Genomic DNA, 27035 nt, shown 5'->3' on the forward strand with positions numbered 1-27035 from the left:
TAGAAATCTAGTCCTATAATCTCTGCCTCTTAGTTAAGAGTTTCTGGTTCGTTTGCATTTCTGGTTCATTTGCATTTCCAACAAACTGGTTGGATTTTGTGTACCAGCTTACTATTTATTGTTTGCTTGCCCCTGTTCTTGATTTCCATGCTCTTTCCTTCCAACTCTTTCCTTTGATTTATTTGCCCCATCTTCGGCACCATTCTCTCTTCTATGTTTTAGCTACAGCTCTTTGTATCATATTTTAGTATTAGCACACTAAAATGCATCCTTAACTTGTGAGAGTCCACCATGAATTAATATCGTTACACTTTGAATATAATGTAAAAACCTAAAATGGTGAAATTTTCTTTACACATATTATATAAATATACATTATTATATTATACATTATATATATTTATTTCTTTGTGCTATTATACTCACATGTTTTACTGCAACATATGCATTTTCAGCTTTCAGTTGACTTAAAGAATTTGAGAAAAAAAAAGAAAAAAATATATTCCATTTTATTCTGTAATTTCCAAAACAGGTAATAGAGAATTTCTGAATAAAAGTAATGGAGAGTCATTTCCTCTTAAAAAAAAAAAAAGCCACTTATTTTTAAACATCTCTCTTGGAACAAGCCTTCAGAAAAACTATAACTAACCCATGTGCAGGGGACACAGTGACTTTCCCAAGGAAGCAGAGCTGGTTTCTAGTACATTAAGTGTTCAACATAAGACCTCTGGAACTAGACAGGCACTTTACAAATGGCCTACAAGCCCATGAGAAAATGTTCAATATCATTTAGCATCAGATAAATGCAAATCAAAACCACAATGAGATATTACCCCACTCTGGTGAGAATGACTTATCAAAAAGAAACAAAAAACAAATGTTGGTGAGGGTGTGAAGAAAAAGGAACCCTTGTCCATTGCTGGTGGATATGAACTGGTCCAGCCCTATGGGAAACGGTGTGGAGGTTTCTCAAAATATTAAAAATAGATATACTATATGATTCAGTAATCCCACTCATTGGAATTTATCCAAAGAATCCAGAAACACTAATTTGAAGGAATAGATGCACTCCTATGTTCATTGCAGCACTAGTTACAGTAGCCAAGTTATGGAAACAAACTTAAGTGCCCAACAACACATGCCTGGATTAAGAAGATGTGGTAGATATAAACCATGGGATATACTCAACTGTAAAAATAGATGAATTCCTGCCATTTGTGACAACATGGGTGGAATTGGAAGGGATTATGTTAAGTGAAATAAGCTAAAGGGAGAAACACAAAAATTGGGTGATTTCACTCATATATGGAATATAGAGAAATAAAATAAAGGAACTGACAGAACTAAACCAAAACAAAATCTAGAAATGACTGCAGAATTGAGGCCAGCTGGGGGTGGGGGGCTGGGAGTGGGAAGGTGTAGAGTTTGATAAGGGGATATGGGCGCTCTAGGGTGGGTGGGGTATGGTCACGCAATAGGTGTGACCCTACTCCTCTGAGTCATATACTGTGATGTCAACTGGTGTTACCTCAAATAAATTAAAAGATAAATAAATAAAATAATCCCTAGTGAGGAAAGAAAAAAAAAAAATAGGACCTCTGACCTTTCTGCACATCCACATGCAGACAAGACACAGAAGTTCCCCCTTTGCTTTACGGCTTCTCCGAGTCTCCTCAGCAGGCCGGACCTTGAGGAGCATAAACACAGACAGGAAATGCATGTGGTGACAGAGGGTCCTGACCCCGTAGTTGAAACAGAGCTGGGTTTTAGACCTGGCTGTGCCACTCGCTTGCTGTGTGACTTTGGACAAATTCACAATCTCCACAAGTCTCTCTCCTTATCTGTAAAATAGTGAAGCTAGTTTACGGGGTTATTATGAGCAGCTAAGGAGGTATATGGGTTTCTAATCTTGATTAACAAATTACCACAAACTCAACAGCTTTAAATAGTACACATTATTACGTCACAGTTTCTGCGCATCAGGAGTCTGGCTCGACATGCCTGGGTTCCCAGTCGATAAAGTCAGGGTGTTGGCTGGGACTCAGAGTTTCTTCCGAGCTCGTTCGGGTTGTTGGCAGAGCTCAGATCTTTCTGGTTGTAGGACTGGGGTCCTTGTTTCCTCGCTGGCTGTCAGCTAGAGGCCATTCCCTCCACATGGTCCCCGCCCTACCACGCCAGCTGCGGTGCTTCAAGTCTTCCTCACCTTTCTAGCCTCTGACTTCCGTGAGTAGATTTAAAGGGTTCATTTGATCAGGTCAGGCCTGTCAGTTAATCTCCTTTCATTAATGTCATCCGTTCCGTGTAACATCTCCTAAATGGAGGAATGAAATTCCTCAGGCCTGTGCATTATGCGGGAGGTGTGCGCTTCAGGGCAGGGAGTCTTCAGGGCCGTGTTAGAATTCTGCCTGCAACATGGGGCCACGCAGGACAATTATCCAGCCCCGGCTTTAGCATGCAATGGGTATTTGCTAAATGTTTACTAACAGCAGCATCTGTGAAGGACAAAAGAGAGTTTTGATAAAAAGATACCAGGCTCAGCCTTGCTACCTTCTTGTGCACCCCAGGACAGAGCCCCCCATCTTCGGTGACTTGACCAGAATTCTCAGGTTCTAGGTTGTACAGCCCATGGCTGCTATCACCTGTAGTGTATCTTCTTGATACCAGCACAACCAGTTTGGGAGGTGGAAGAAAATCCATCGTTCAGGTCTTTACACAAAACCAACTATCACTTCAAAAAATTAAACCCACATGTTACCCCTCTTGGTATCTTGTGCATAACTTTAGATCAATCTAAAAGAATGAATGTAGTGATAATTTGTAACCCTTTTTAGTCTGATAAATCTATGAACAGTGGAATGATTTTTCCGTTAATGTCATGGAATAAAGGTAACATTTTGATCCTCGAGTCCTGAGTAAGTTCTAGAATAGAATTTAACCCCAAAACCACTTAGTGCAATAACTTGTTACACATTAGACTCATTGTGTAAATGGATTTACTAAGGAATATTTCAAAAAATAGTTTCTCAGTCAACATATGGGAATAATTCATCATGAACCTCCTAAAACCATTTGTCATTCCCCTTTTTGCCTCATGGTCAAAAAGAAATGTCATTTTCTTATTTAAAAACCTATCCAAACGCTCCCAGGAGAGTCCGTCACTCCCTATGTTTTGCTCTGTGCCATGCACACTTCCATTATTCTGTGAAGACAACTGGATGACAAATAACTCTCTCTTTCAAGGATTTTTTTTTAAATAAAATTTGAACCATTTCAATTATTTTTCATCGTTAATACTTATGTATTCCCAAAGACACTGTTTTCTTTAAACTTCTCATTACTTGCCAAATGCTTCAATCCATTATTGTGCATTATTCCTCTAAGCAAAGCAGATTAAAAATAGATCTCCTCTCTTTGATTCAGGAGAAAGGGGTAGATCCCCCACCCAATGGGCCTATTCCCACCCCCTTACTGTGGCCTCTGAGGCCTAAGAATTCTTGGGGGACAAGGGAGAGGCTGGGGGAGGGGCTTCATGAAATGTACAAAATCTTAATGTGAGCCTGTCAGTGTTTGTTTCTCCAGCGATGAAGCACTCCTCCATTCCTGCTACCTCTTGGTAGCTCCTCACAGCAGCTCAGATTCTTTGAGCTTTGTCTGTGGCAGTTTCCTTGCAGAGCCAGGCCTCTCCCCGCAGTCTGTGTGCCAGGTAAACTGGCAGAGGGAGCCTGGCTGAGCCAGCTTTGGAACCAAGTGTCTCAACACCACTCAGTGTTAGGGAAACCGTGGTGTGGACTTTGCAACCCTCTCCCTCTTCTAGACCACTACCCCCCACAGCCCCTCCCCTTATATCAGAATTTCTGAAACTCCCTGCTAGCCCCCAAAGGAAGGGGGATGACCAGGGAGGTAGGAATTGTGGCTGCTGCGATTGCTAACCCCCCATAAGCCCTTTCAAAACTGAACCACTCTGGGCAAGAAGGGCGACTGACAGCAGGGAGAGCACTAAGGTCTGCAGAGCAACAGGGGTTTGGCCTCCACCCCAGGAAGCATGTGAGGGAGCCCCTGGGGTGAGACCTTAGTGACAGAACCTGCAAGCCCAACAGTGGCTATGATTCATGGGTTTTCTATTTTTTTTTGTTTTTGCCTGAGTTTCCTAGGAATAGTTCCCTTTAAAAAATCCCAGCCTGTCTTAGCTGAACTCCCCTTGGGAGAGAAGAGGGAATTTTCCAGACCCAGGCCAACATCAGAGTACCCTGCGAGGACAGGAAAGGAAGTAGTGATGGCGAGGAATTAGGGACGGCTGAGGTCGCTAAGCTTCCACCTCCCCGGCGCCTGCACAGGCAAGCTCACCCGTGCCTCCTGGGGTTTAGAAATAGAGAAGCCGAGAAGAAAAATCTAAAGCAGATAAATAACATGGAAGGACTGGATCCCTGAACACTAAAAGAAAATCATTTTTAAAAGTATTTTTGCAAGTGTTTTTCTTTTCAGAAGAGAGAGCAACTGAGAAGGGGAGGAATCCAGATCTGCCTGACTTGCAGGCATCCTCTCCAGATTGCGTAGGTCAGAGAGAACATGTTATTTATTAGAACCTGACATCTGTTGCTGTGCAGTGATAAGCTCCATTAAAAAGCCTGGTCATCAATTACTGCTAATACAGCCTCGTCCTGGGGTAAGCTGCTTACCATCCTTCCAGCTTACCCAGGCCAGGCTGTACCAGGCACCGGGTGTTCTTGGCCCAGCCCAGCCTCCTGTCTCCTTCGGCAAGACCCCCTCAGGCCATCTTCCCCCGGCCCTCTGTCTGTGTCCGGGGCTTCCCTTGACTCATTCTTTGCCCCTCTGTGAGTTTCTTTAGGGCTGAACTCCTCCTGTCCATCCTGCTTTCCATACAGTTTTCCTGGAAAACAGGGTTAGGGTTTACTTTCTGGTCTCAGTCATGCAAGCCAGAAGAAGCTGCCCACATCCAGAGACCCGGAAATTGACACAGTTGGACCTTTGTGGGAGCTACTGAGTCCACAGGCTTGGGTCTCATCCCACCCCCATGGGAAATATTGGTGATAACCAAGGACAGCTACTTCCTTGTTTGTGAGTAACAGGCGTGCATTTTCTTTCTTGGACAAATAGTTGCCTTACAGAGCCTGAAAGGAAAGGTAGGGGAGCTGGTTTGGGGCATCCTCTTCCTCCCTCACCACTCCAGGTGCATCCTCCGCTCTCTCCATTGAAAAGAAACAACCCTTGTTGGGTTGGCTGTGCTGTCCTACTAGAACTTCCCTGGTCCATCTGTAGGAGAATGTAGGGTGGTCAGACATCTGAGAGGCCTCACCTCCAGATGAGGCGCTATGTGTGGTGCTCTGCCTGCCTTTAATAAACAAATAAATAAATGGCTTGGGACTTGGGAGACCTGGGTCTCCTCCGGGCACCATTATTAATTTCCTGTGTCATCTTGGGAAAAACACTTCACCTCTCTGGGCCTCTGTTCCCTTGTCTGAAATTACTGGGATCTGATGATCACTAAGCACTAATTTTTTCTGGGTTTTAAGTGCAATTTATGTTTAAGGTAGCTTAGCATACTTTTTTATTTATGTTGAGAAAATTCCATTTCTGTTGCCAGAGGTCAGACACAAATTGAAAACATTACTAAATGGAATTAAGCACACTATGTACGTGATGCTTTTTTTGTACAGCCCGTATCTGATATTTATAGAACACTTCAGTTGAGGAACGTGCACACATATGCCCTGAACCCACACCCAGTAAAATAATTCTAGATGTAATACATCTTCAGATGTCAAGTTAAAACAGCTTCTTGGGAATTAGGCCTGACTGTTCAGATGTGCGTGTTGGCTTCTGACAGGTGCCGCCAGGGCTGCTCACGGCTGTCACGGGTGATGTGGAGTCCAGCCAAGGCAGGAGGGCCAACCGCTCCTTTCTACCACTTCTCATTAAGGCATGAATTCTAGAAAAAAGGGAAGCATCAAAGGGACCATCCGCTTTGTGCAGATCATTAATGACAAGCAGAGGCCTTGCTTCTGCAGAAACAGGGTCCTGTCTTGTCTATTGTCAGATCCCTCAGCACCGGGGCCACCTGTGAAAATGAACTAGACTCATGACTTGTTCAGATAGAAGCTCTGTAGTGAGCAGAATGCTGAAAAGTGGCTGCAAAATCCATAGACAATAGCTTGTCTAGACTCAAGACTTGTTCCAATAGAAGCTCTGTGGAAGTGAGCAGAATGGGAGAAGTGGCTGCAAAATCCGTAGACAATAGCAGAGCTAAGTTGGTGACCAGGCAGGAATGCATCTACCCAGGTGACAATGGGGTGCAGTCTTGGGACATGGAACATGTAAGGAACTTTGGAGATCATCCAAGATTGAGTATGGTGGGCATTAACCCTTGTGATGGGAATTAAATGAAATAGTTGCTGTAAAACCCTAAGCATAGTGATTGGCATAGATTTGACACTCAATTCATCTTTTCATTTCCTGAAAGAACTTGTTCAGGGCCACACAATAGCAAGATTAGAACCCTGTGCACTGAATCACACTATGTCCAGGCCACCTTCAACCACCCACCTTTACTCTGCCTGCTTCCTGTTCCCTTGCACACAGGAACAGTGCAGTGGAGTGAAGGGCTGGGTGGGGGGTCTGTGTGCCCGCATTTGCCCATCCACTCACCTACAGAGTGGGCTCGCCTGGGAGCCTTCTCCTTAGAGGCACACCCAGGAGGCTGAAGGCCACTGTGCCCCTGGGGAAAGCCCAGGGTATTCTTGGGCAGAAATAACTTCTGGGAGTGTAAAACTGCATTGAGCACCTTCAAGAGAAGGTAAACAATCCTGTGGCAGAATTTACTACCTAAGTCAATGCACAAAAGCAGAAAAGGGGTTCGCATTGCCGTGGGCAGACCGGAGGCGGACACTGCTTCCCAGCTGCCTCCAAAGCAGGAGGGAGGTTGTGTACCAAGGAGAGGATGAACAATCTCGGTGACTCCGATCTGCCCAGACGGCCAGAACCTCTGGCACTTAGTCACGCCTGATGGAAAATGGAAGCCAAGAAAGCAGAAGTGAGGCTGGGTCATCTAGGGCAAGCCTTAATCAAAGTCATTTCTGAGGAGAAGTGCTTTGCCCCCTCGTGTGCCCTGGCTGTTCCGGCTAGGTTGCCAGGCAGTGACGGCTGTCAGGGGAACAGGCATCAGGGCAGCTCTGATGGCAAAAATCAAGTGTTGTCGTGGTTTCTGCAGTCGTCCTTGCTAGTGATCCCTTCAGCAGACATTTAAGAATGATCGCTATATACACTGCCTGGAGTGTACTAAGCAGTGGGGACCACAGTAGGGGCCACAGTGCAGGTGCACAAGGCTGCTGCCCTCCAGCTGCAAAAACGCATGCACCATTTTGAAGAGCCCCAGCTACACACCCTACTGGTTGGTATTTGGAATAGTCCATCCCTGATGAGATTCCCCCTGACACAGGGTATTGACTACTCAGTACAGCGAGTGTCAGTCAGAATTGCAAAATCAGAAACTCGTTAGCTCTTGTAAAACTCAAAATTTAGAAAACCAACTTTTTCATTATTGATCATCTTGGGGATTGGATAATCCTTAAACTGTCATTGTTGCAATTGTCCAGAAAAGTGAAATTTACTGGATCAAATATGTAAGAGGCATGACTGTGTTGTTTTTCTCAAAATAAATGATAATGGATCATCCTGTCTCTCCTAATCCTAAGTGATGATGATGGTAATGATCATGATAAATATGTACTGAGTACGTACACTGCACCAGCACAGCTCTTTATATTAAGTGCTGTGTAACTTAAAGCATCCTCATAACAACCCTATAAAATATACGAACGGCTATTTTCATTTTCACCCACAAAGTGAGGGTCACACTCTCTCTTGTCCAAGGTCAGCGTCACTTAGTGTAGGAACTGAGAACATTAGCTTGGCATTCTGCTCTTCTACCGCCCTGCCGCTCTTCCTCGGGTTCGTGGCCTGACTTTCCCAGTATTCACCAGGCCTCAAAGCTCAGCTGCCCATTCGGAACGACAGTCTCTAGTCTCTGCCTTGGTTGGTGCTCAGGATTACTGTGCTCCAGTGTGGATTTGTAGTGGAAGAAATTTTGAGTAGGTTCTGCTTAGATAAGCACCTTTCTTCCCATTCATTCATTCAAACGCTTATTGAATTCAAAGGAGGTGTCAGGCGCCATGTGTTCAGTGAGGTGTGGGACACAGCCCTTGCCTTCCCTGACCTGGAAGGGGGGTGAAAATCTACATGAATAACTCTTGTGAGGCAGCAGCACGCGCAGGATGCAGGGGAAGTGCTGGTAGAGTCCCAAGGGAAGGTGACGAGTGCTTCCCGAGATGGAGGAAGCTGGCATTGGAGGAGGACCCCCTTGCGAGGCCCAGAGGTCAGCCAGCATGGGAGTTCTAAGTGGCCACTGAAGGGGGTATCAGGACAGGAGGCAGGAGAGAAAGACAGACTGGAGGCAGGGGGCAGACTTCTGCAGCGTCAGACCAAGTAGAGTTCCAATCCTGACTACTGCTTTCTTGTCCTATTTTGTTCCTCTTTATATTTTGGTTTTCTCCACGACACAGGAGGATAACTACCTTCTCTCACATAGGATGCTGTTCAGTGGGAAAATGACTGTTAGGTGCCATCTTGTTGGTGTTCAATTATCGGTAACTGCTCTTATTAACTGCTATGCTAAGACAGTTGATCCTTTTTTTCTGTAGACAGTAAAGTTTCTCTTAAATTAATAGATTTCATATTGATACAGTGATGTGCCTTGATGTAGATATGTAAATCATAGTGGGTTCTTCTTGGCCTAGAAATAATGAGTAAAACGAAATTCCATAGTCACTTTTGTGGAACAGTGCATTTGTCGTGGGCCCTTATGCCCCCTTCTTTACCACCTCAATGCCCAGTGCTTTAGAGACCCACACTTGCTCTCCAGAGTTAGAACTGCCAGTTTTAACAACTGAAAATATAAGACTCCCAGCTAAATTTGAGTAATCAACAAATAATGTAAGTGTGTTCCATGCACTATTTAGGAGATAAGTATACTGCAAAGTTGTATATCTGAAATTTAATTTGACAGAGCTTCCTGTATTGAGGAATAGCCCAAGAATCAGGCAGGACTCTAGCTGTGTGGCTGTTTGGGGGAAGGACACTCCCCCCATCTTCTCTCTCAGGTAATAAAGGCTCTGCACAGCAGGCTTGGACTTCCTGGCTAGAGGCCTTAGTGCTGACAGGTCCCAATGTGAGTGAGCGTGGGGGCGAGGGGTTTGGGGTAAAGTGTTCTGATCTTCAGAACATTCTCGAAGAGAATCAGCAGAATGAAGACAGGCTGTGTGATCTGATAATGCTGCAGCGTATAAGGGCAAGCCCTCCGCCGTTGAGTTCCTCTCAAGAACATTGCTAAAGTGGGGCCTTCAGCTGTCCCGATGGGGGGATGGTGGCAGCAGTGACCTGAGATGGCCTGAGGGTCACACTCTCAGGGCTGGAAGGACAGTCCGGCTGTCTCATCTCACTTTCCAGAGAAGTGCGGTGCTTTACTGGAGGTCACACAGCCACTGAGAATTTAATTCTGAACTTAACTCTGGGTTTTCCATCCACTACCTTATAGCAGTAGATGTAGAAGAATGTAGCAGACCACTGTTATTCTTCAGAATAACGTAGGGTTTCCGAGAATTCCAGCACAAGCATTTGGTGAATTTCTGAATTTTTCTCTGCATTATTTGATAACGGCAGCCCCATGTCCCCATCTGTGTGTCTTTTGGCTACTTCCACTCATTCGCTCCTTCAGGCAGCGTATTGGGCCCGGGACAGAAGGGAGACCACTTGTGGAGGGGAGCGCCTGACACTTTCTAAGGCCGGCCTGCCCTTGGTCCTGTCTAGTAGTGCCTGTCTGCTGATCTCGTCGCCCTTCCTGCCCAAGTGTTTTGCAGTTGAGATGGAAAAATCCACCTCAGAGCAGATGGCTTTTAACCTCAGTTTCAGGGGAATAATTTGTCCACGTAACATGAGGTGAAAATTAAAACAAAGCAAGGCATAGATTTGAACAGAACAGCACCATTGGGCTTAAGCGTGACTTTGACCTCTTCCTCCCAGACTAGAATTATATCTGGCTGCCAGAGAGTTCTTAGCGGGATCGCTGGTGAGATGGTGTTAGCCCTGAGACCAGATTTATCGGCGCTTTGAGCTGCCCGCAGCAACAATCATGGGATCTTCCCTCTTTTTATTTTCTCCTTCTTGCCACAACCTGTCATAAGACCAAGAAAACTTGTTTTGAAAATGCTTGACATCCAAAACAACCTGTGCTCAGACCTGGACGAGAGGGTTTGTCCTCTGACCATCTATGTGCTGTTAGATGTTTGACTAGCTGCTGACTGGAAAAAATGAATTTGCTGTTTTCTTCTCTTATTGTTCACAAACAAGTGCCAGTGGCTTTCCAGGCTTGCTTCCCTCTGCTTTCAGCCCTTCACCAGAGACATTTTAAGACTGCACCTGCATGTAACTGATAGATGAATGTCAGCAATACACATTTATGAGGTAGAGGCGATGGTTATACCTCTTAGGCCGAGCTTCACCAATCCTATTAGATTTAACCTGTCAGGAGATTTTAACCTGTGACTTTGGTCTTCTCTGGTGAAGTCAAATGTGTGAGTGAAAATCTCCAGTCATCCATGGTGCCTCTTGGATAACTTCACCCCGGCGGCTGTAAAGCCTGTATCTCTGTTCCTCCTGCCAGGTCCTGCTGGTCTTGGTCTTGGGTGGTCCTGTAACTGTGAAAGAAACACTTTCTTTCTCCTCCTCTGCAAATAGAGGGGTTGGCCTAGATAAAAAATTGGCAAACGGCCTGAGGGCAAATCTAGCCAGCTGCCTGTTTGTGTAAATAAAGTTTTATTGGGACACAGCCACACCCCTTTGTGTACACATTGCCTGTGGTTGCTATCACTACGGGGGCAGAGTTGAATTGTTGAGATGGAGTACATGGCCTGCAGAACTGAAAGTATTTACTCTCTGGCCCTTTACAGAAAAAGTTTGCTTCTTTCTAGGCCATACAATCTCTAGGGTTTTCAGATCCAGCTTTCTTCGGCTTTTGAACTTGTGGCAGTTCACACAGGAAGAGCGCTTAGTAGAAATAGTAAGAGGCTAACTCAAAATAAAAAGTGGGGGAGGGTCCCTCTTCCCTTTCGTCATTAGCACTACAAAGCATGCTTTGACATTGTTGAAATCTACCAAGGGTGAGGGCATAGTCTGCTATATCTTTAGCGTTTTCTCTGCTGTCAGTCTATGGTTATCTTTTGGTCTAAAGACTGGCTCCCATGGTGTCCACCAGTTTTGGGGAAAGATAGCCCAGCTGTGAGGTTCTGACTGGGGGTCAGCGTTATGATACAAACTGGGACCTACACTTGTACCCACAGGGAAGAGAAGGTTGACTGGTCTGCTTGATAACCATGGCAGGAAGTAGAGCCAGATGCTGCCCTGAGCCTGTGCGGTGCCCACCGCACCCCACTCCTGGCCTGTGTGTGTTTGCTTTACTCTCCAAGGCTAAGCAGTAGAATGGGGCAGGAATAGCTCCAAATGGGAGGTTGGGGGAGCGAGGTGAGAAAAACAGGAATGGATCCTGAAGATGCCTTTAAACATGCAGGGACTAGAAAAGCACTAATCTTTCTAAACTTCTTGTCCCAATGCCAGTCCAAACAGGGTTCTAAGTTAAGGGATTTGCACCCCAGTGACTTGCGTTCCATACCCAGGTTCTAGACGATGATAGGAATCATCAGCACAGAAAAGAATGGGCCTCTGAACAGAGCAGTCCTGGTCTTTTAGGAGCTTTTGTGCAAACTAGAAGAAGCTGCCCCCTTTGGATGGGAGCAGTTTACCTGATAGCTTTGGGTAAGAGAAAGCTGCTCCTTTGTCTGGCATGGAGCCCTGGGGGAGCCTGCAGCTTCGCAAGCAGAGCAGGGCTGCAATTCAGCCCCTACCACCGCCTGGGCCACACACCTTTGTGCTGGACAGACGCTGCGCTCCCAAGTGCTCCGCTGTCTTAGACGATTGGGGGGTCGTCCCCAAGAGCCTGGCTGGCTAACAACAGGTGGGTGAATTCTTCTGGACTTTGGTTTTTGAGACAATAGCAGCCAGGGCTGGCCCAGAGCACACCTGTCACTACCTGTCTTGGCAACACTACTGCCTGAAGGGGGGCTGAGAGTCACAGCTAGAAGGTGGGTGCCTCATGGCCAGAGCACAAAGACCTGGTCCTCTCCCTGCGGGCACTGAAAGCTCTGATCTAGTTTAGGAGCTTACTTTGGAGAGCCCGTGTCTGCCTCTTCTTTGCCAACTTCTGACCTAAAACTGGCTCAGCTTAAGGAACACATATGATTTTCCACAGGATTATATTGCAGAGGCAACATGCTAGCAGCACAGAGCGATGTGTGAGGAGGTCCAAGGCAGATGTGCTCCCAGTGGTGGAAACTGACCTCACCCCCGGAGTGCTGGACTTCGCGTCACCTGCGTTGTGCAGTGACCACAGTCCCTGAGACACTCTGCAGGGTGCACTGTCAGAGTGATTTTGAGCCGGCTCTGATGAACTCTCCGCAGGGGAGATGGCTTTGTGGTCAGATCCGATTTCCACCTCTCAGCTCATATTGAAAATTGTGTTTGGGCCAGTTGTATGGGCAAATTTTGAAAGATTTCCTTTTCATTTTGCATCTATCTGCGGTTCTCAGCCACTCAGAGGCTAGAAGATTGGGAAGAAAGAAGCTGTGAGCCCGCAGTAGCCAAAGACTTAATATCTACTTCCTGTCCCCTTTCTTGGTTCTAAAAGCCTACTGGGAGCGAGAGGAAATGCAGTCTGTCACTGTTTTGAGCCCTTAAAATGCAGAGCCCTGTGCTAGGGAACAGCTAGAGTCCTAGGGACAAGAGCGCTTCGCCCTGGGACCTGGAAAGATGCCCTGGGCAGGGCGAGGCCAGTAGGTGGACATCCGTGCTGCTCTGCCCTGTGGGGAATGCTGACGGTTGCTGACTGTAGTTGCCTGGGGAAGGCCTTACATTGGCTTGGGAGCAAAGGCCAGCACCCGAGAAGAAGAAATCTCCCAGTTGGCAAATGTTGACAGTTTATAAACTATAAAATACCAAATATCAAGTGAGTTCACTGAGGTACTCAGCACCCTCTGAATGCCACCTAGGTGCAAGCGCCATCAAGGTCATGCGCCCAGGTGGCCCAGGCTCCCTCACGGACAGGAGCTTGTCAGTAAGTGAAAAAGGAGGTTCTCAGAGTGCTATGCAGATGGGTGGAACCGGGTTGGGGGAAGGAAGCTGAGGGGTCTGCACCCAGCACAGTGCCAGCACCAGCCACGCGAGTCCTGTGGGCCCATCAGAGAGAAGCAGATGCAGGCTAAATAACAGCACACACAGCGGCTGATGGCCCACGTCTAAATTTAGATCTCTCATCCATAGTCTTCCCTCTGCATCAGGTAGGAAAAGGTTGTGGTGTGTTCTTGCCACAGAGTAGCACTATCACATTCCCTCTTTGACATCACATGCCCATTTTTCTCCTCCTAAATATCCCCCAGGTCAGTGACCGCAGGCCAGATCCAAGCCAAAAATGATCACCCCAATTCTAGACCCCGAAACGGGACTCGTGTAAAATCAAAGACTGACACCACAAACCAAACCTCATGCTCACCGGGGACGGGCTTTGGAACAGCGGCCTTGGACGCAAGCTCAGAACCCTTTCCATGGTAGCCACCGTGAGCAAACCCTCATCCCAACAGTGGGCTCCTGGCAGAAGGGCAGGCGTCTTTTCAGGCATAAAGCTGCCAGCCTGGACCTAAAAGTCAGTCTCAGGAGGTGTTGTTTTCCCCAGAAGTCTTAACTTTCTAAAATAAACTTAGCAAAGGTCTTCATTTGCCCAGTATCCCCACCCCCATGTTGAGTCCTCTCTTGTCTTTAACACCTCTAAGAGGAGGACATGGAACTCTTGTCCTGTGTCAAGTCTCAAGTTTAGCACCAAGTTTTTATTCTGATAAAGAAGGGTTGACTAAAAACTGAAGATGTTGTTATCTGATTTGCTCTCCAAAAATCAGTCCCAGCATTGACAGTTTCCACCTCATCTTAAGAAGAGATTTATGAAAGAATGATAACCATTCATTGCCAGTCAGTCATTCCACAGAAAATTAGGGTATTTCTGTGTCACTGAGGTGCAGCCCCCCAAAACAGCACGAAATCTCTAATGTCTACACAGAAGGGGCAGGGGTGAGGCAGTGACTACCTGTGGGGTGGGGGTGGGGGTGGGGGGTGCTGTCAAAAGAGTTGCATTTGTAGCTGGGCCTGCTGGCCTCGCCTTGAGGCCTCCGCTATGCCCCCCATCCCCCACCCCATTCAGTTCACAAGGTCTCACTGAACCTCAGGGAGATGTGAGCCACAAGCTCTGCCTGAGGGTGACCACAGAAGTAAACAAGGTGTATACAAGAGACTTCTCCAGCAACCCAGACAGTTTGGGTAGGATTGTTTTGTTGTGGAAGGAAGAGCAAGACCCATGTGTGGGGTTTCCTGGGAGAAAGATTTCAGTTCAGGAGAAGGAAGAACTATTAGGGATGCCTGTAAGTAATGAGCTCTCCCTGGCATAAGGTGTTCAGGCAGAGACTGAAGGACCACTGCCCCTCCCCCCAACCCCCCAGAAGTGCCTTTAGGGCAAATTCTGGCTCGGACTGGACTCTGGGATCTCTTCCCACTGTGAGTTTCTCTCATCTGTACCAAATGGGTGGCCAACAGTTCATGCTGTGGCGCTTGTGAGGCTGTGGACTGGGGTTGGCACCAGCAGGCTGCATGGAGGGCCTGATGTTTATGCCATGCCTTGAGGATGGGTAGGTTTGGGGTACATAGGGAGGCCCCCAACAAGTTGCATGGTTCAGGAAAGTACCCTTTACTTGCAAAGCAAAGGGACTCCTACTTAACTGGCTCCCAGAGTTGCAAAGGGGAATTAATTATTGTTTGTGATACACTTTTAAGATCCCCCATGAAAGACCTTGTATAAATGCAAATTATTATTATTGTCATTAAAGGTGCTAGACGTCTGGCCTGCTGGGTTGATGCTCTGACATAGCTCCCAGCAGAAAAGAGAGCAGACTCCAAGCAGAAAGTTTGTCTAGGTGTTCCCGAGCAGTTACACTAAGGAGGGGTGGTCCGAGGAAGGCTTAGCCTTGACTGAGACAGCAGCGAAGCCACCCAGCTCTGCCCGGCGTCTGCATCAGCTCTCCTGGGACTCAGATCTGCCTGTCCCCTCATGGCCGCGCTCTAGCCAGATCCAGGCCCTGACCCCTGCAGGAACCAGCCCCTTGCTGGAGGAGCATCCTTATGTGGATGGAATTGGTTGTCTGCTGTCTGAAGGGTGAAAGGAAGTGGGCCAGGCTGGCTGTTGACCCTTTCTTGGGGTCCTCCATCAGATCTGGAGGCGCAGAAGACACTTCAGACATGTACAGTTCCTCTGATGATGCTTGTTAAGGGTCTTGAGAGGACGCCTCACAAAGCACGGGTGGGGTCATTTATTAAATGGCTGCTTCCACTTAAGCAGTGGTCTCTAGCTAACGTGCTTGGAGGGTGCAAAGCGATGATGTTGGTGATGGAGGTGGCTGATGGTGTCGCGGACCTGGAAAGGAACTCCGAAGCCATCCCTTCACTTTTCAGATGAGGCATCTGGGACTCAGAGACGTGAAGTGGCTCATCTGGGGCCACGTGGCAACTGAAAAGGCAGCTGAGAGCACAGCGCAGGCCTCCCCATTGCTCCCCCACACTTGATTTTGTTGGAATAACCGTACCTCCCATTTTATAGCCCTGTACAGAGTACTCAGCAACCCTGGAGAGTTTTAAGATGCCAAATGACTTTAATGTTAAAGTGACCTTTTGGGTACCCTGTGCTCTTCTGGGGCTCATTATTAGAGAACATTTGGGGTGTCTCTCATGCGCGTGTGTGGATTGCACATGCTGTTTGGCACTTCCTTTCCCTTTTCCAAACAGAGTAGGCCTCGTTCTTCCTTAGGGTGAGTTAGTTCTTCCAGAAACCAGATGGGTGAGCAAGAGGGAGGTCAAGTACATTCCTTTTGTCCTTTGTTATCACAGTCATCATTCTACCGAAAAGCTCCCGTTGCAGGTTCCTGGGTGAGGGCTAAAGATGTCAAGCAACACCTCTGGACACAAACCTACAGCGGACAGCCCACGTGGGGGGTGGGAGAATGCTGGCAGAACAAATGTGGGTGTAACAGCAGTTGGCAGTACTTGCTCTTGACATTCATCACAGGGCTATTGTCAATTCCAATTTTTATGGAGGAGACTAAAATATGGCTAAAATGAGGTTTAGAAGGGAAGATCACCAAATCAAAAAAAAAATAATTAGCAAATGCTCTGTTCCTCCTGTGTGGATGAGACAGAGGAGCCATTCAGTGTCATAGGGCGGGCCCAGAGTGTCCACACTCAGCACCAGAACCCTGTCCGCTGAGATCATGCAGGGGGAAAGAGTGGGCACTGGGACGACAAGGGACTCTGGATTCATAGACAGCATCGCCACTTGTTAGCTGTGTGATCTTAGAAAAATTACTTTGCATCTCTGAATCGTGGATTTCTCCTGGGCAAAAATTGGGATACTACCTACCCAGTGGTAGGCCTGTTAAGAGTAAGTGTAAATGGACAGCATGCTGTGTGGCATGTAGTAGGCACCTTCCCTCTTTTATATAGACTGTCAGCTTCCGGACTCTTCTTAATCACAATTTATAGGAAGGCATTATTCTTTATCCTGATCCAGTATATATAACTGAAGAAAAGTTTCACAAAAAGTGCTTCTCCTTGCCACATGCAATACTTGGGTTTGATTTCATTTTATTTTAATGCTGGCCAGGACCCATTAAATTGATTTTACAACCCACTCACGGAGTACACCCATCATGTGAACCCGCGTGCTTGGATCTGTGCGTGGGTATCATTTATCTGTGTGGCATGTATGTCCCTTCCTTCCCCCCTCCTCTTTGTCAGGGCACCTAGGGCCACCAGGCTCCCTGCGGCCAGTGCGCACTGGCACTGAGTGGAGCGCACCCTGCGCCCACAGGGCCGGCGAGCTCCTCTGCTTCTTCCCGCGCTGCCATGCTCTTCCTCGTCATCAGAGGACAGCAGGCCCTCCGCCTGCCGGCCTGCATGGAGCTCTGCCGTATCCCCAGCTCTGTGTAGGCTGAAGCTCCCAGGAAATCTATTGCACCCCAACAGGGGGAGGGTCTCCACCCTCTCCCACTGAACAGCTCCTTCTTTAAGAATGGCTGCTTTTCCTCTGTCAGCCCAGAGAGCCGGGCATCTGGGAACATTATTTCAGCTGCCAGGCAGGGAAGTAGAGTGAAAGGAGAGGGAGAGGGTGTCTGTGAACACTGGGCCGGGGTGACACCCAGGGTGACAGAGTGACAGAGGGTCGCCCCAGAGGCGAGGGCGGGAGCGGGCTTGTAGCGGCTAGTGGGAGAAACCATGCTTCTAGCCAGACAGACAACTAGAACCCCAGAGAGACTCTCTGGGGAGGACAAGATTATTTTATGTCCCAAAGAGTTGATCTCCCAAGTGTTCTCTCCCTCCGTCCTCCAGAGCCCGGCACTTTCCCATGAAGGCTGATGCCTAGAGGTGCTGAGCTGAGTCCTTATGGCACAGTCCCAGCGGGTGACTTGGGGCCTGGATCCTTACTGCCCAGCACCGCACCCCGCATGGTTGCCCAGTGGGGGCCCTGAGCACTTCCTCTTTGAGGGCCGTCCTTTGGTTTTTCCCCTTTTCCTGACTAAGAAGCAGAGGGTAGTCCGTGACCTTGGCAGTGACTCAGCACCATCAGACAAGCGGCCAGCTCCGCCCCAGCAGGTGAGCTGCGTGAGTGGCCTTCCTCGGCCCCGCCTGTGGAGAGACGCCGGACCCACAGGGCCCGCACGGGATCAGCGGGAGCCCATGTTGAGCTTCCTGCAGCCTTGAGCAGGCGAGCAGAGGACTCCAAGTGCCCGCCGCCCTGGCTCCTGCCATCTGAGTGTGGCACCAGGAAGGCACGGACAGGGAGACATGATGAACATGGGGCCTGCGGCTCTGCTGAATCCCACGCCCCAGGCAGCACCGCATCTCTTAGTCCCCAGACCAGCCAGCTGCACTCCACCGTCTCAGCTGACCCCTAATCTGGAGCCCAACCTTTTTCAGTGGTCACACCGCCACCCCATTCTCCCGGCCTCTCAGCAAGTAGGTTCATGGTGGAAACAGCATCACCGAGAGCAGGAGAGAGGACTAGTCTGGAGCCTGCAGCCACCCCCCCGGGCAGCCAGGCAGGCATTCATTCCTGTACCAAATTGCCATGGACTGTGAGTCGTCCCCAAATTCTGTCCTCAAGATAACACGTTTGCTAACAGCTTACACGCCAGTTACAGGGACCATCCTGGCTTCACCATTACCCCTTCCCTGTAATGATTTGACTGTGACCTGAAGTTTCTTGCTGTAACAAAATTCTGTAATTCTATAGTTTAACCTAGTCAAATGTTTATACTCACTTGAGAAATGGTGTTGGGCATGATATGCAAAGCCAGGAATGCAGGGTTGGGTGAAGATACCCAGTGCGCTTGCCTTCAAGGAGCCTGTCGAGGGGCGTGGGGAGTGGCAGGGATGTGACCCTGTGTGTGCACATGGGACAAGGCAGCCCTGGGGCGGGGGAGGCCCCAGAGCCCGTGAGGACGTCCCTCTGTTCCCTCCTCATACATCACTCCAGGGGGCCACGGGCACAGGCATCTGCAGCCCTGGAACGTGGCCTGGCCCCGCCGTCGCAGAGACATTGCAAGCTGCTGTAGCCCAAAGGAAATGGTCAGGCTCCAGAGGGTTCCTCAGAGGAAGAACTGCTAGGTAATTTTGATCATTTTAGTATAAGCACTTAAAAATACCCTATGATTTAGAAGGAACCAGATTTTATCCCAATACGCTGATGTCTAGAAATGGTTTTCAGTCCGCTGTTTGTTGACGTCCTCCTACAGCAGTGTGTGATTTAATTCAGCGTATACTGAGGCCCCAGTGTTGGCCTTCTCACAGGCGAGGAGCCCAGGCTGTAGAAGATGTAGTCTAGACACCAATCTAAACATCTCAAACTCAAGACAGACCTGGCAGGGCCTGAGACTGGAGGCCCAGTGTGCGTGGAATCCAGCAGAGGGGAGACTGATTGCAGCCGAGGGCACAGCCACTGCCCAAAGCGGCGAGCACGGAGCACGTGTCTTTTCTCCGTGTGGTAACAAGCCTTTGCAGCTCGTGTGTGTTAATGTCCTTGTTTTGCAAGCTTGCCCTCCCCCCCTAAAAAAAAAAACAAATAAGTCTGCTCAAGGGTTGGCACATGGAGACTCTGTATGTGAACCGGTTACAACCGCTTGTTTGTTCCTGAAGCCCACAGCGGAGAGCAGGCTGGCCTCGCCCCGGGCGTAGCTCATAAGCTGCCACTGTGCGTCACTTGATTTCTAAGGCACCCAGCGTTGGGTGGGCAGCCCTCATGGGGTCCCAGAGGGCTTGGGGTGAAGGGCATTGAAATAGGGCCTGGTCTCTTTGTAGGGAGCTTATTATAAGGATGGCCCTTTGACACAAGGAGAGTAACCCCACATGAGTCAGTATTTACAGTGGCCATTCAGGACAATGAGGACAAGGCAAGACCGCAAGGAATGATTAGCGGGACTTGTCTTACACTATTTACAGGACGGCGTTGATTTCCAGACCACATCGGTTTTCTTATGACTGATTAAAAACATGTGCCTGTTGAAGTCACAGCTGCAGAAGAAACTGGAAAAAGAAATGAGCTTTAGATGTTTTGGAACTTGCCTCTATTTGCAAAAATGAATTCTGACTTGATTTCTAGTCCTTGATTGCCTGACAGTGAAGGGTCGTGTCCCTGAACCACTTCTCCCTCCCTGCCCACCCACCACCACGTTGGCCCTGCTCTAGCAGACATCAGAAGGCCCAATCTTGTGATCGCCCAGAGAAAAGCATTTTTGAATTCCAGAAAGAGACCTCTGAGTACTGTTTTGGAAGGAGGCAATTGTTGAAGCTCTTGCAAAATAATGAGTCTCAAGTAAACAGGCTACAATAGGCAGCGAGATCTCAGGATCCCTCCCGGTGCTTCAGCCTGGGTGAGGGTGACGTTGGGTGGGAGAGTAGGCTCGGCCCTCTACGCTTGTTTTCTCACCTACACAATGGGCGCATGGCCCCTGCCTCATGCCACACGAGCCTGCCATGGGCGCAGCTACCTGCGGCTCCCCCGCCCCCAGAGCCGCTGGCCTCTTTGGGCTTTGTAGGCCCTGTGTTTGTCTTCATTTTCTTGAAACCGTGTGGATTCCGATGTTCAGGTATTGGTTTCATGAATTTTTAATCTTTTGAAAAGGTGCATTAAATAAATGAATATAGAACTCTAATCTTAGTAGGGAAAACCCCTTCTGGTGAGCCCTTGTTGAATAAAGATTGCTTAACTGTCTTCACCCCAAGGCCTCTGAGCGCACCCCAGATGGCTGCCTGTGATGACTCTGCATGCCCCTGAGGTCCCTGCCCCAGAACACATTGATCATTTAATTTTTCAGTTAGTATGTCCCCCTGACAACTTATTAGAACATCTCCTCGGTGGGGGGCAGAGGGATCCTGAGAACTGGCCTTCCCTCAGCCCCCTGATGCCCACGGTGCCACCAGACCTCTGCTTGGAGCACTGCAGGCTCTTCACCAGCCTTGCCCGGTGGTGAGAAAGCGTCCCAGGTGATCGCACAACCTTGTCGGGCGCCTTGTCGGGCCCAGGGCTCAGTTGCTGCTGTTACGGGGAAGGTCGGTCGCCAGCAGGTTAGGTGACTTGCTCGCAGCCACGGGGCTATCTCCGAACCACAACAAGTGTGATGTTAGATGAGGAAACTAAGTCCCAGTTCCAGATGATAAAACAAGCCAGGACCTAGACTAGAACCCGTGTCTTCTGCCTCATGGCTCAACTCTTTTTCCACTTGACCCCCTGCCTCCCTTTTATGACACATGTTCTGGCCAGAGGTCTGTTTGGGGGCAGGACCCTTCTAGGGTGGCCAGAGCTGTGTGGCTTGTAAGTGTGCTTCAGCCCACAGCCACGACTACCTCCCCAACCGGGCCTTGGACTAGGCTGCACGCCGCCCTGGCTCCCCCCCAGCCCCCACTGGGGCATGAGACAGCAAGGGCCCGAAGGTGCCACCGCTGCAGTGCCCTTCCCTCGACACCACAGGGATGCCACCAGCAGTTATGGACTAGATTTGAAGAGCTGCAGTGGCCGAGCGGCTTTGGCTGGGTGTTCGGCCCTGACTGGCCATCTCTGCTGTCATCTGCCAACTCGGTATAAGTAAGAAGTAACCCAAGAAGCCCAGGGTGAGGATGAACCGAGGACAAGCACCCTCTTTCCACACAGGGCTTCCCTTTTCTGCACCCACACATGTACTGACCCCCGACAAACTCAGAGCCTCTCACTGAGAGCCAGCTGGGCCCCTGGTGAAGGGACATGCGTTGATCATCTGATACGCGACACATTGCCTGCTGCCTACTCGGGCCACCTACCCCATCCTTGGGAGGGTTACCCTTTAAGGTGCGCGTCGCTGTTCTCCTCTTAGAGTAGAAGAAGTTAAAGTGACATGGGTGCGTCTCTTGCCCCACAGCCAGTAAGGAGCAGGGCCAGGCCTGAGGCCCAGATCTGACCAGCCCCAGAGCCCACACTTCAGTACGTGTCCTTCACGGCCCGCAGGACCTTGGAGATCAACCGACCCCACTCCCTGCTTTGTGGGTGTGGGAGAAGCGGGGAGATTGGGCCCGGAGAAGCGGGGAGATTCACTCCGGACCCAAAGTCAGAAAAGTAGGCCCACTGCACACCCCAGCTCCCCAACTCCTGGCCCTACGAGCCCGTCTGCTCCAGCCCCCGCCAGGCCTTGGGCTGAGTGAGGTGTGGGCCAGCAGCCCTCCTTGCTGCACATTCATGGAAGACCCCCAGCCTCCCTCAAAGGTCAGTTCTTTCAGTTTCCTTCTCCTAACCCGAGGCCCTTGGATTGGACTGAGTTGTGATTTTGTAAAACCCAGAGCAAAGGGACAGATCAGTGAAGAGGGTCAGAACCTTACTTCGCCCTAAGGCACACGGAGCTCTAATTTAGTCTAAAAATAAACTCCCTTCCAGCTGAGTGGAGTGAGGAGCTTGACTGACTCGGCTTCTCTCGCGAGGGCCGGTGATGGGGCGGCGAGGAGACCCGCCCTCCCCCGCGCTGGGACGCACTTCCACTTTGAAAGCTCAACGTACATTTTGTCTTTGGGTCAAAGAGTTTTTTAAAAGGTGGCAAAACACTCATGCCGTTGGCAAGCTGCGCCCTGGGCAGCTCTCCATTTTCCCTGATAAAAAGTGAAATAAATGAAAACAGCTTAAAAAAAATCCATAAATGGATGGAAGCCAGCAGCCGCGCGCCCCTCCCCCTTGATTGACTTCACGTGGATGCGCGCAGGGCGCGCTGACAGCAGCTGGTGGCATCGTGCCTTAAATAGCCCTCTCCGCGCCGCTTCCCCTTGGCTGCACGCAGTGTGCCTCCACAGGGAAAGCCCAGGACAGAACAGGAAACTTTAGAACTTTCTGAAGAAGGAAACATGCCCCCTCTTGCTGAGCATTCTCCGTCTGAGGAGGTTGTACTGCTGCAGCCTCTTCCCCCAGAAGTTTCCCGGGAAAACTTGAGCTGCTGAGATTCCCTTCAGGACCCAGCGTGACTGACTTGGCCTGAAGCAAAGGGGTGGAGAGAGCTCCCTGCCAGGGTCCTGCCACAGCAGCCCGCACCCTTCCCTCACCAGGGGATCCTGGTCGGGGATCCAGCCTTTCCCCTCAGTGTCCTCACCTGTGGCCTGTGGGGCTGGGATTGGGGGGGGGAGGGGCGCAGTCTCAGCAGCAAGGAGCAGCAAGGCCAATGTGGGGCTGGAAGCAGCTGGTCCACCCCGACCCGCTGAGGAAGGGCCACCAGGCTTTCTCAGCCAACACACTCAAAGTGCCAGGAGGGGGTACAGGCAGGTGACAAACAGTTCATGGGGATGCTGTGTCAGGGTGGGCTTATCACCCCCACTCCCACGGGGAAACAAAGCTCGGGGCTTCTAGCGCCTGCCAGCCTCACTAGATCCAGGGCACTCTGCCCTTTCCACTGGGGATGTGAAATGGTGGGTTAAGGCTTTGAGGCCTCAAGTTTCTCAAAAGAGGGTGATTTAGCCGGCGCAGGACCCTGGAGCAGTACGTGATGGATGGAGGAGGGGGCCTTAGCCCTTAGTTGTGGGCATAGTTTGAAAATGGCCTACAGTTTTCTTTAATACAAAAGGTTACATGTCTGCTTTCTGGGGCTGCTCGCCCCCTCTCAAGCAGCATGTATTGGACATGGTTTACTGCCTCTCGCAAACCGGTGGCCCTCAGTGGTTACCTTAATTACAGCCACAAAGTCCCCGCTGAGTGCTCGCCTGGGCAGGCCTGTGGGGGTCACTGAGAAGAGAGGAAGGTCCCTGCTCTCCAGAGCTGGCAGTGCAGCCAGGCAGGCCAGACGTGCACATGTGACAAATGTCCTGGAAGCGGCACAGTGTCTACGTGCAGGGAGAAAACCTCCCGGTGACGGGGAAGACTTGACGATAACAAGGACATTTCAAAAATAAAGCCCAGAGGTGGAAGATGGCATGTGTGAGGAAGAGCCAGCGGCCAAGAGGAGGGGCGTCTCCCAGCCTGAAACGCGCGCGGTGGGGAGTCTCACCTGCAGCTCTTCCTGGAGAGGGTCCTTAGCTTGCGTAGCTTCTAAAAGTGTGCGTTGGGGGGTGAAAGGGTTGGTGCATGATCTCAGAAATGAACGTAGAAAAGAGAAAAACAGCATTTTTTTTTTCAAATGTGTTGGAGCCAAATGGTGAAAATCACTGGGTGCCAAGCCCAGAGTTTGGGGAACATGGAGGGTCTTACCTGGGGTAAGGACAGACCCCCAGGTATCTACTTGCAACAGAAAGGCGAGGTGAGCCTCACATCTGGGGCGAGACCAGCAACTGCAGTGGTTTTGTCCAGTGGCAACAAGACCAGGAGGCCCAGGGGGTGACGAAGGATAGAGACACTGGGGAGGAAGCGCCTTCCGGATGAAATCACCTCGGGGCTCTGGGGAAAAGTGGAAACTGAGGGCTCTGGACAGAAGTACAGGTAGGCCGGAGTGCTTTTAAGTACATCATGATGATAACTCCCACTTGGAACACGCTGGTTTGAATTTCAGAAAGAGCAGGTCACAGTGTCCCGCAGGTGGTTGGAAATTGGGGACAGAGGTTTGGGAGGACAGTGAGGGCTGCTGAGGTAACGCCCCTGTGCTGAGGGGAGACCCAGGGAGAGAGTCCATCTGGGCGTGTGGAGAGGCAGATCTTGTATGCTATCCAGGGGAGGCTTCCAGAGGGAGGCGCTGACATTTAGAAGCAGCTGGCACTGGGAAAGCAAGAGGCACCGGGAATTAGAAAGAGGGTTTCAGCTGACGTGTGGTGAAGGGGAGGCAGTCAGCTATCATCAATAACTGCATTGCGAGCCATTTCTGGAGAAGTAAGGTGTGACGACTCTGCAGGGAGGGAAGGAGCCCCTCGGAGGCACACCTGGGTGCACCCCAGGGGTCTGTGGCTCTCATCCGACCTCTCAGATTCCTCCCCCTTCTGGCAGAGTTTTTAGATCCCCGCTCACAACCAGCCTTCCCATTCCCCTAAACCTCTTCCCTGCTGCCTCTTGCCTAGACACCTGCAGTGCCTGCCCCACCTCCGCTGTCACTGTCCCTGGCCAGCACTCATGGTGCCTCACTTGGCATGACCTATGTGTCTGCTCCACCAGACTGAGCACTCTCACCTGACAGGTGCCGTGTCTAGGTCATCTCACAGCGCCTCATACAAAGCCTGGCCCTGAGTGGGCCCCTCTTCTGATTACAATGTGGAACCCCACTTCTGCAGATTAGAATCTGGGTGCCAGAAAGGGAAGTCTGCCCCACATCCCATCACCTGTCTCCAGCCAGAGGTCCTCTTGCTAGCCAGCCTGGTCTGCCTTCTAGTGCTGCACCAATGTTTACAAGTGAATGGCAGCCTGGGGCCACTTAGAAATTCTTTTTACTAGGTCCTCCTTGTTTATACGAAGTTAAAGGTCCAACGGAGTAAAAAGGGCAGCCCTCTTGATGTATCCGATTGTGCAGAGGACACGATGGGTGGGTGGGTGTAGGGTAAGTGAAAAAACATCAGGCTTTTCTGCCCTCCCGCCATTAGGATTGATGATGGATCCTTGCGGTCCTGAATGCATGCCTGATGGCGGGCACCTGGAGTAGGGTGTGCGCATGTGTAAGTGAGTCCACCTGTGCTGAGAGACTGGGCTTATAAGGGTGGCATCACGGGGACGCCAGTAGAGCAGAACGAACTGAAGAGTAGAGAAGCAGAGACCACCAGAGAAGGCCGGAGAGCCCAGAAAGAGTGAAGACTTGCTAAGGGCTGGGAGGCCTGCCAGCCTCCCGGCCCCCTGGCACCCCTGCCTCTGTGTACCCAGTAAAATCCCAATTATAAGCCAAACTGAGGGCTCCAGGACTCCTTTACCCCATCTTCTGGGGTCATAGAGATCCCGCACTGTGCCCATTCCTACCACTGCAGTGGGCCCCTCTCAGGGTTGTAGCTTGGATCCAGCCCTTATTTTTGGCCTGGAAAAAGGCAGACAGAACCCGAGTGGCGAAGTCTCGTGGGAATCGCAGCCAGCAAGGTCTGTGTACAGGTCCTCGAAATACCCATGAGCGATAATCAAACTGCCTGTATCTCCCTTGGAAAAATCCAGAGGGCTTTGCATCAACAGGGAAGGAAAATCCAACCCAAGATGCATGAACAATAAATAACAACTGTTCTGAGTTAGGTTGAAAGCTCTGAGTTGCACTTTTCCAGTTGTTTGTGCTAACCACAGTTTTTCTTTCTCCTCTTTTCCCACCAGGGCTTATTTCAAAACCTTTGTCCCTCAGTTCCAGGAGGCAGCGTTTGCCAATGGAAAGCTCTAGGAAACACCAGTCTTGAGAGGGGGCCAGCAGACTCCTCTGTCCACATGCGTGTCAGCACATATGGCCGCTTCCTGGAAGCCACTTGGAATGTCTTCACGGCAGCGTTTTGCTTACACAGCAGCTTTTCGAGCCCCAGACAGCCCCGACTCTCCCGGAGCCCAAACCGAGCTGGCTGGCTGGCGGTACCCGGCATCCTCGAGCCCCCACACCTGCTTGCTCCCTCTTTGTTTCCTTCGGCATAGTTCTTAGTGGGGAGAATTATAGTCAAGTCGCAACGCAGTATTTTTCCAGGGAAAGTAAGACATAAATGCTCACGTCCGTATTCCAAAGACTTTGTCTCCGAGAACTCTTTTAAGTTTACAATTAAACACATCTTCGCTTTTTCCCCCCGAAACCGGTGTATGACGTGGATTTTACACCCCAGCGTTTCTCACGTGGGGCTGTCCCCCACTGGAAGAAAACTGGCCCAGTGAACCTGAGCAACCTGCAGCGTTTCGGCCACCCAGCCGGGCAGGCCGGCAGGAGCGCTGGGTTCCAGTGCCTCCCCCTGCCCTTCTGGCTTCCCCTGCACAGCCCATCCTGACCCAGCTGCAGTCTTTAAAATTTGCTGAATGTGTGTGTGATTCCATCCTTCCCTCTCTCCCAGCACCCTCCCTGGCTGGGCTGATGGGGGCGCTCTCTGGGCTTATGCAGCACTGTGCCGGTTATACCTGAGAGGCCAAAGTTGGGTCTCATGCCTGGTGTGCGTGTGATAACCGCATGCAAGACTGGCACAGCTCCAGACTTTAGGAGACACCCTGAGCAAGCTCCATTTTTCTTAAACGTGGATTATCAGAGCTGGAGGGGCCTCAGAAGTCCTCTAGTTTCCACCCCAGCCCTCTCACCTGCTCTTCCTTTCGGTGTACAGAGGCAGGAACTAAGGCCCCAGAGCTTCCGAAGCTTCCCCAGTGAATTGCAAACCCGGGAGGGGAGTAGCGAGCCAGGCCTTCCCACACCCTC

General features: G+C 50.1%; 1 protein-coding gene across 3 annotated transcripts in view; it reads left to right on the forward strand.

Annotated features, from left to right (window-relative positions):
* BABAM2 (BRISC and BRCA1 A complex member 2) overlaps nt 1-26052 on the forward strand; it is a gene marked incomplete at both ends in the record, with an annotated part of 352443 nt that extends 326391 nt beyond the window's left edge. The window contains one exon of one of the 3 annotated variants that reach the window (XM_084235977.1): nt 26001-26052. In XM_084235977.1, coding sequence (XP_084092103.1) covers nt 26001-26052 — 52 coding nt within the window. Of the gene's footprint in view, nt 1-4482; nt 4499-25972 lie in introns of those variants that run through there. The other 2 variants (XM_084235976.1, XM_084235978.1) reach the window with 2 other exon arrangements.
* Nucleotides 26053-27035: the final 983 nt, after the last annotated feature.

This window comes from Talpa europaea (assembly GCF_964194135.1).
Source record: "Talpa europaea genome assembly, chromosome: 6".
Lineage (NCBI taxonomy): Eukaryota > Metazoa > Chordata > Mammalia > Eulipotyphla > Talpidae > Talpa > Talpa europaea.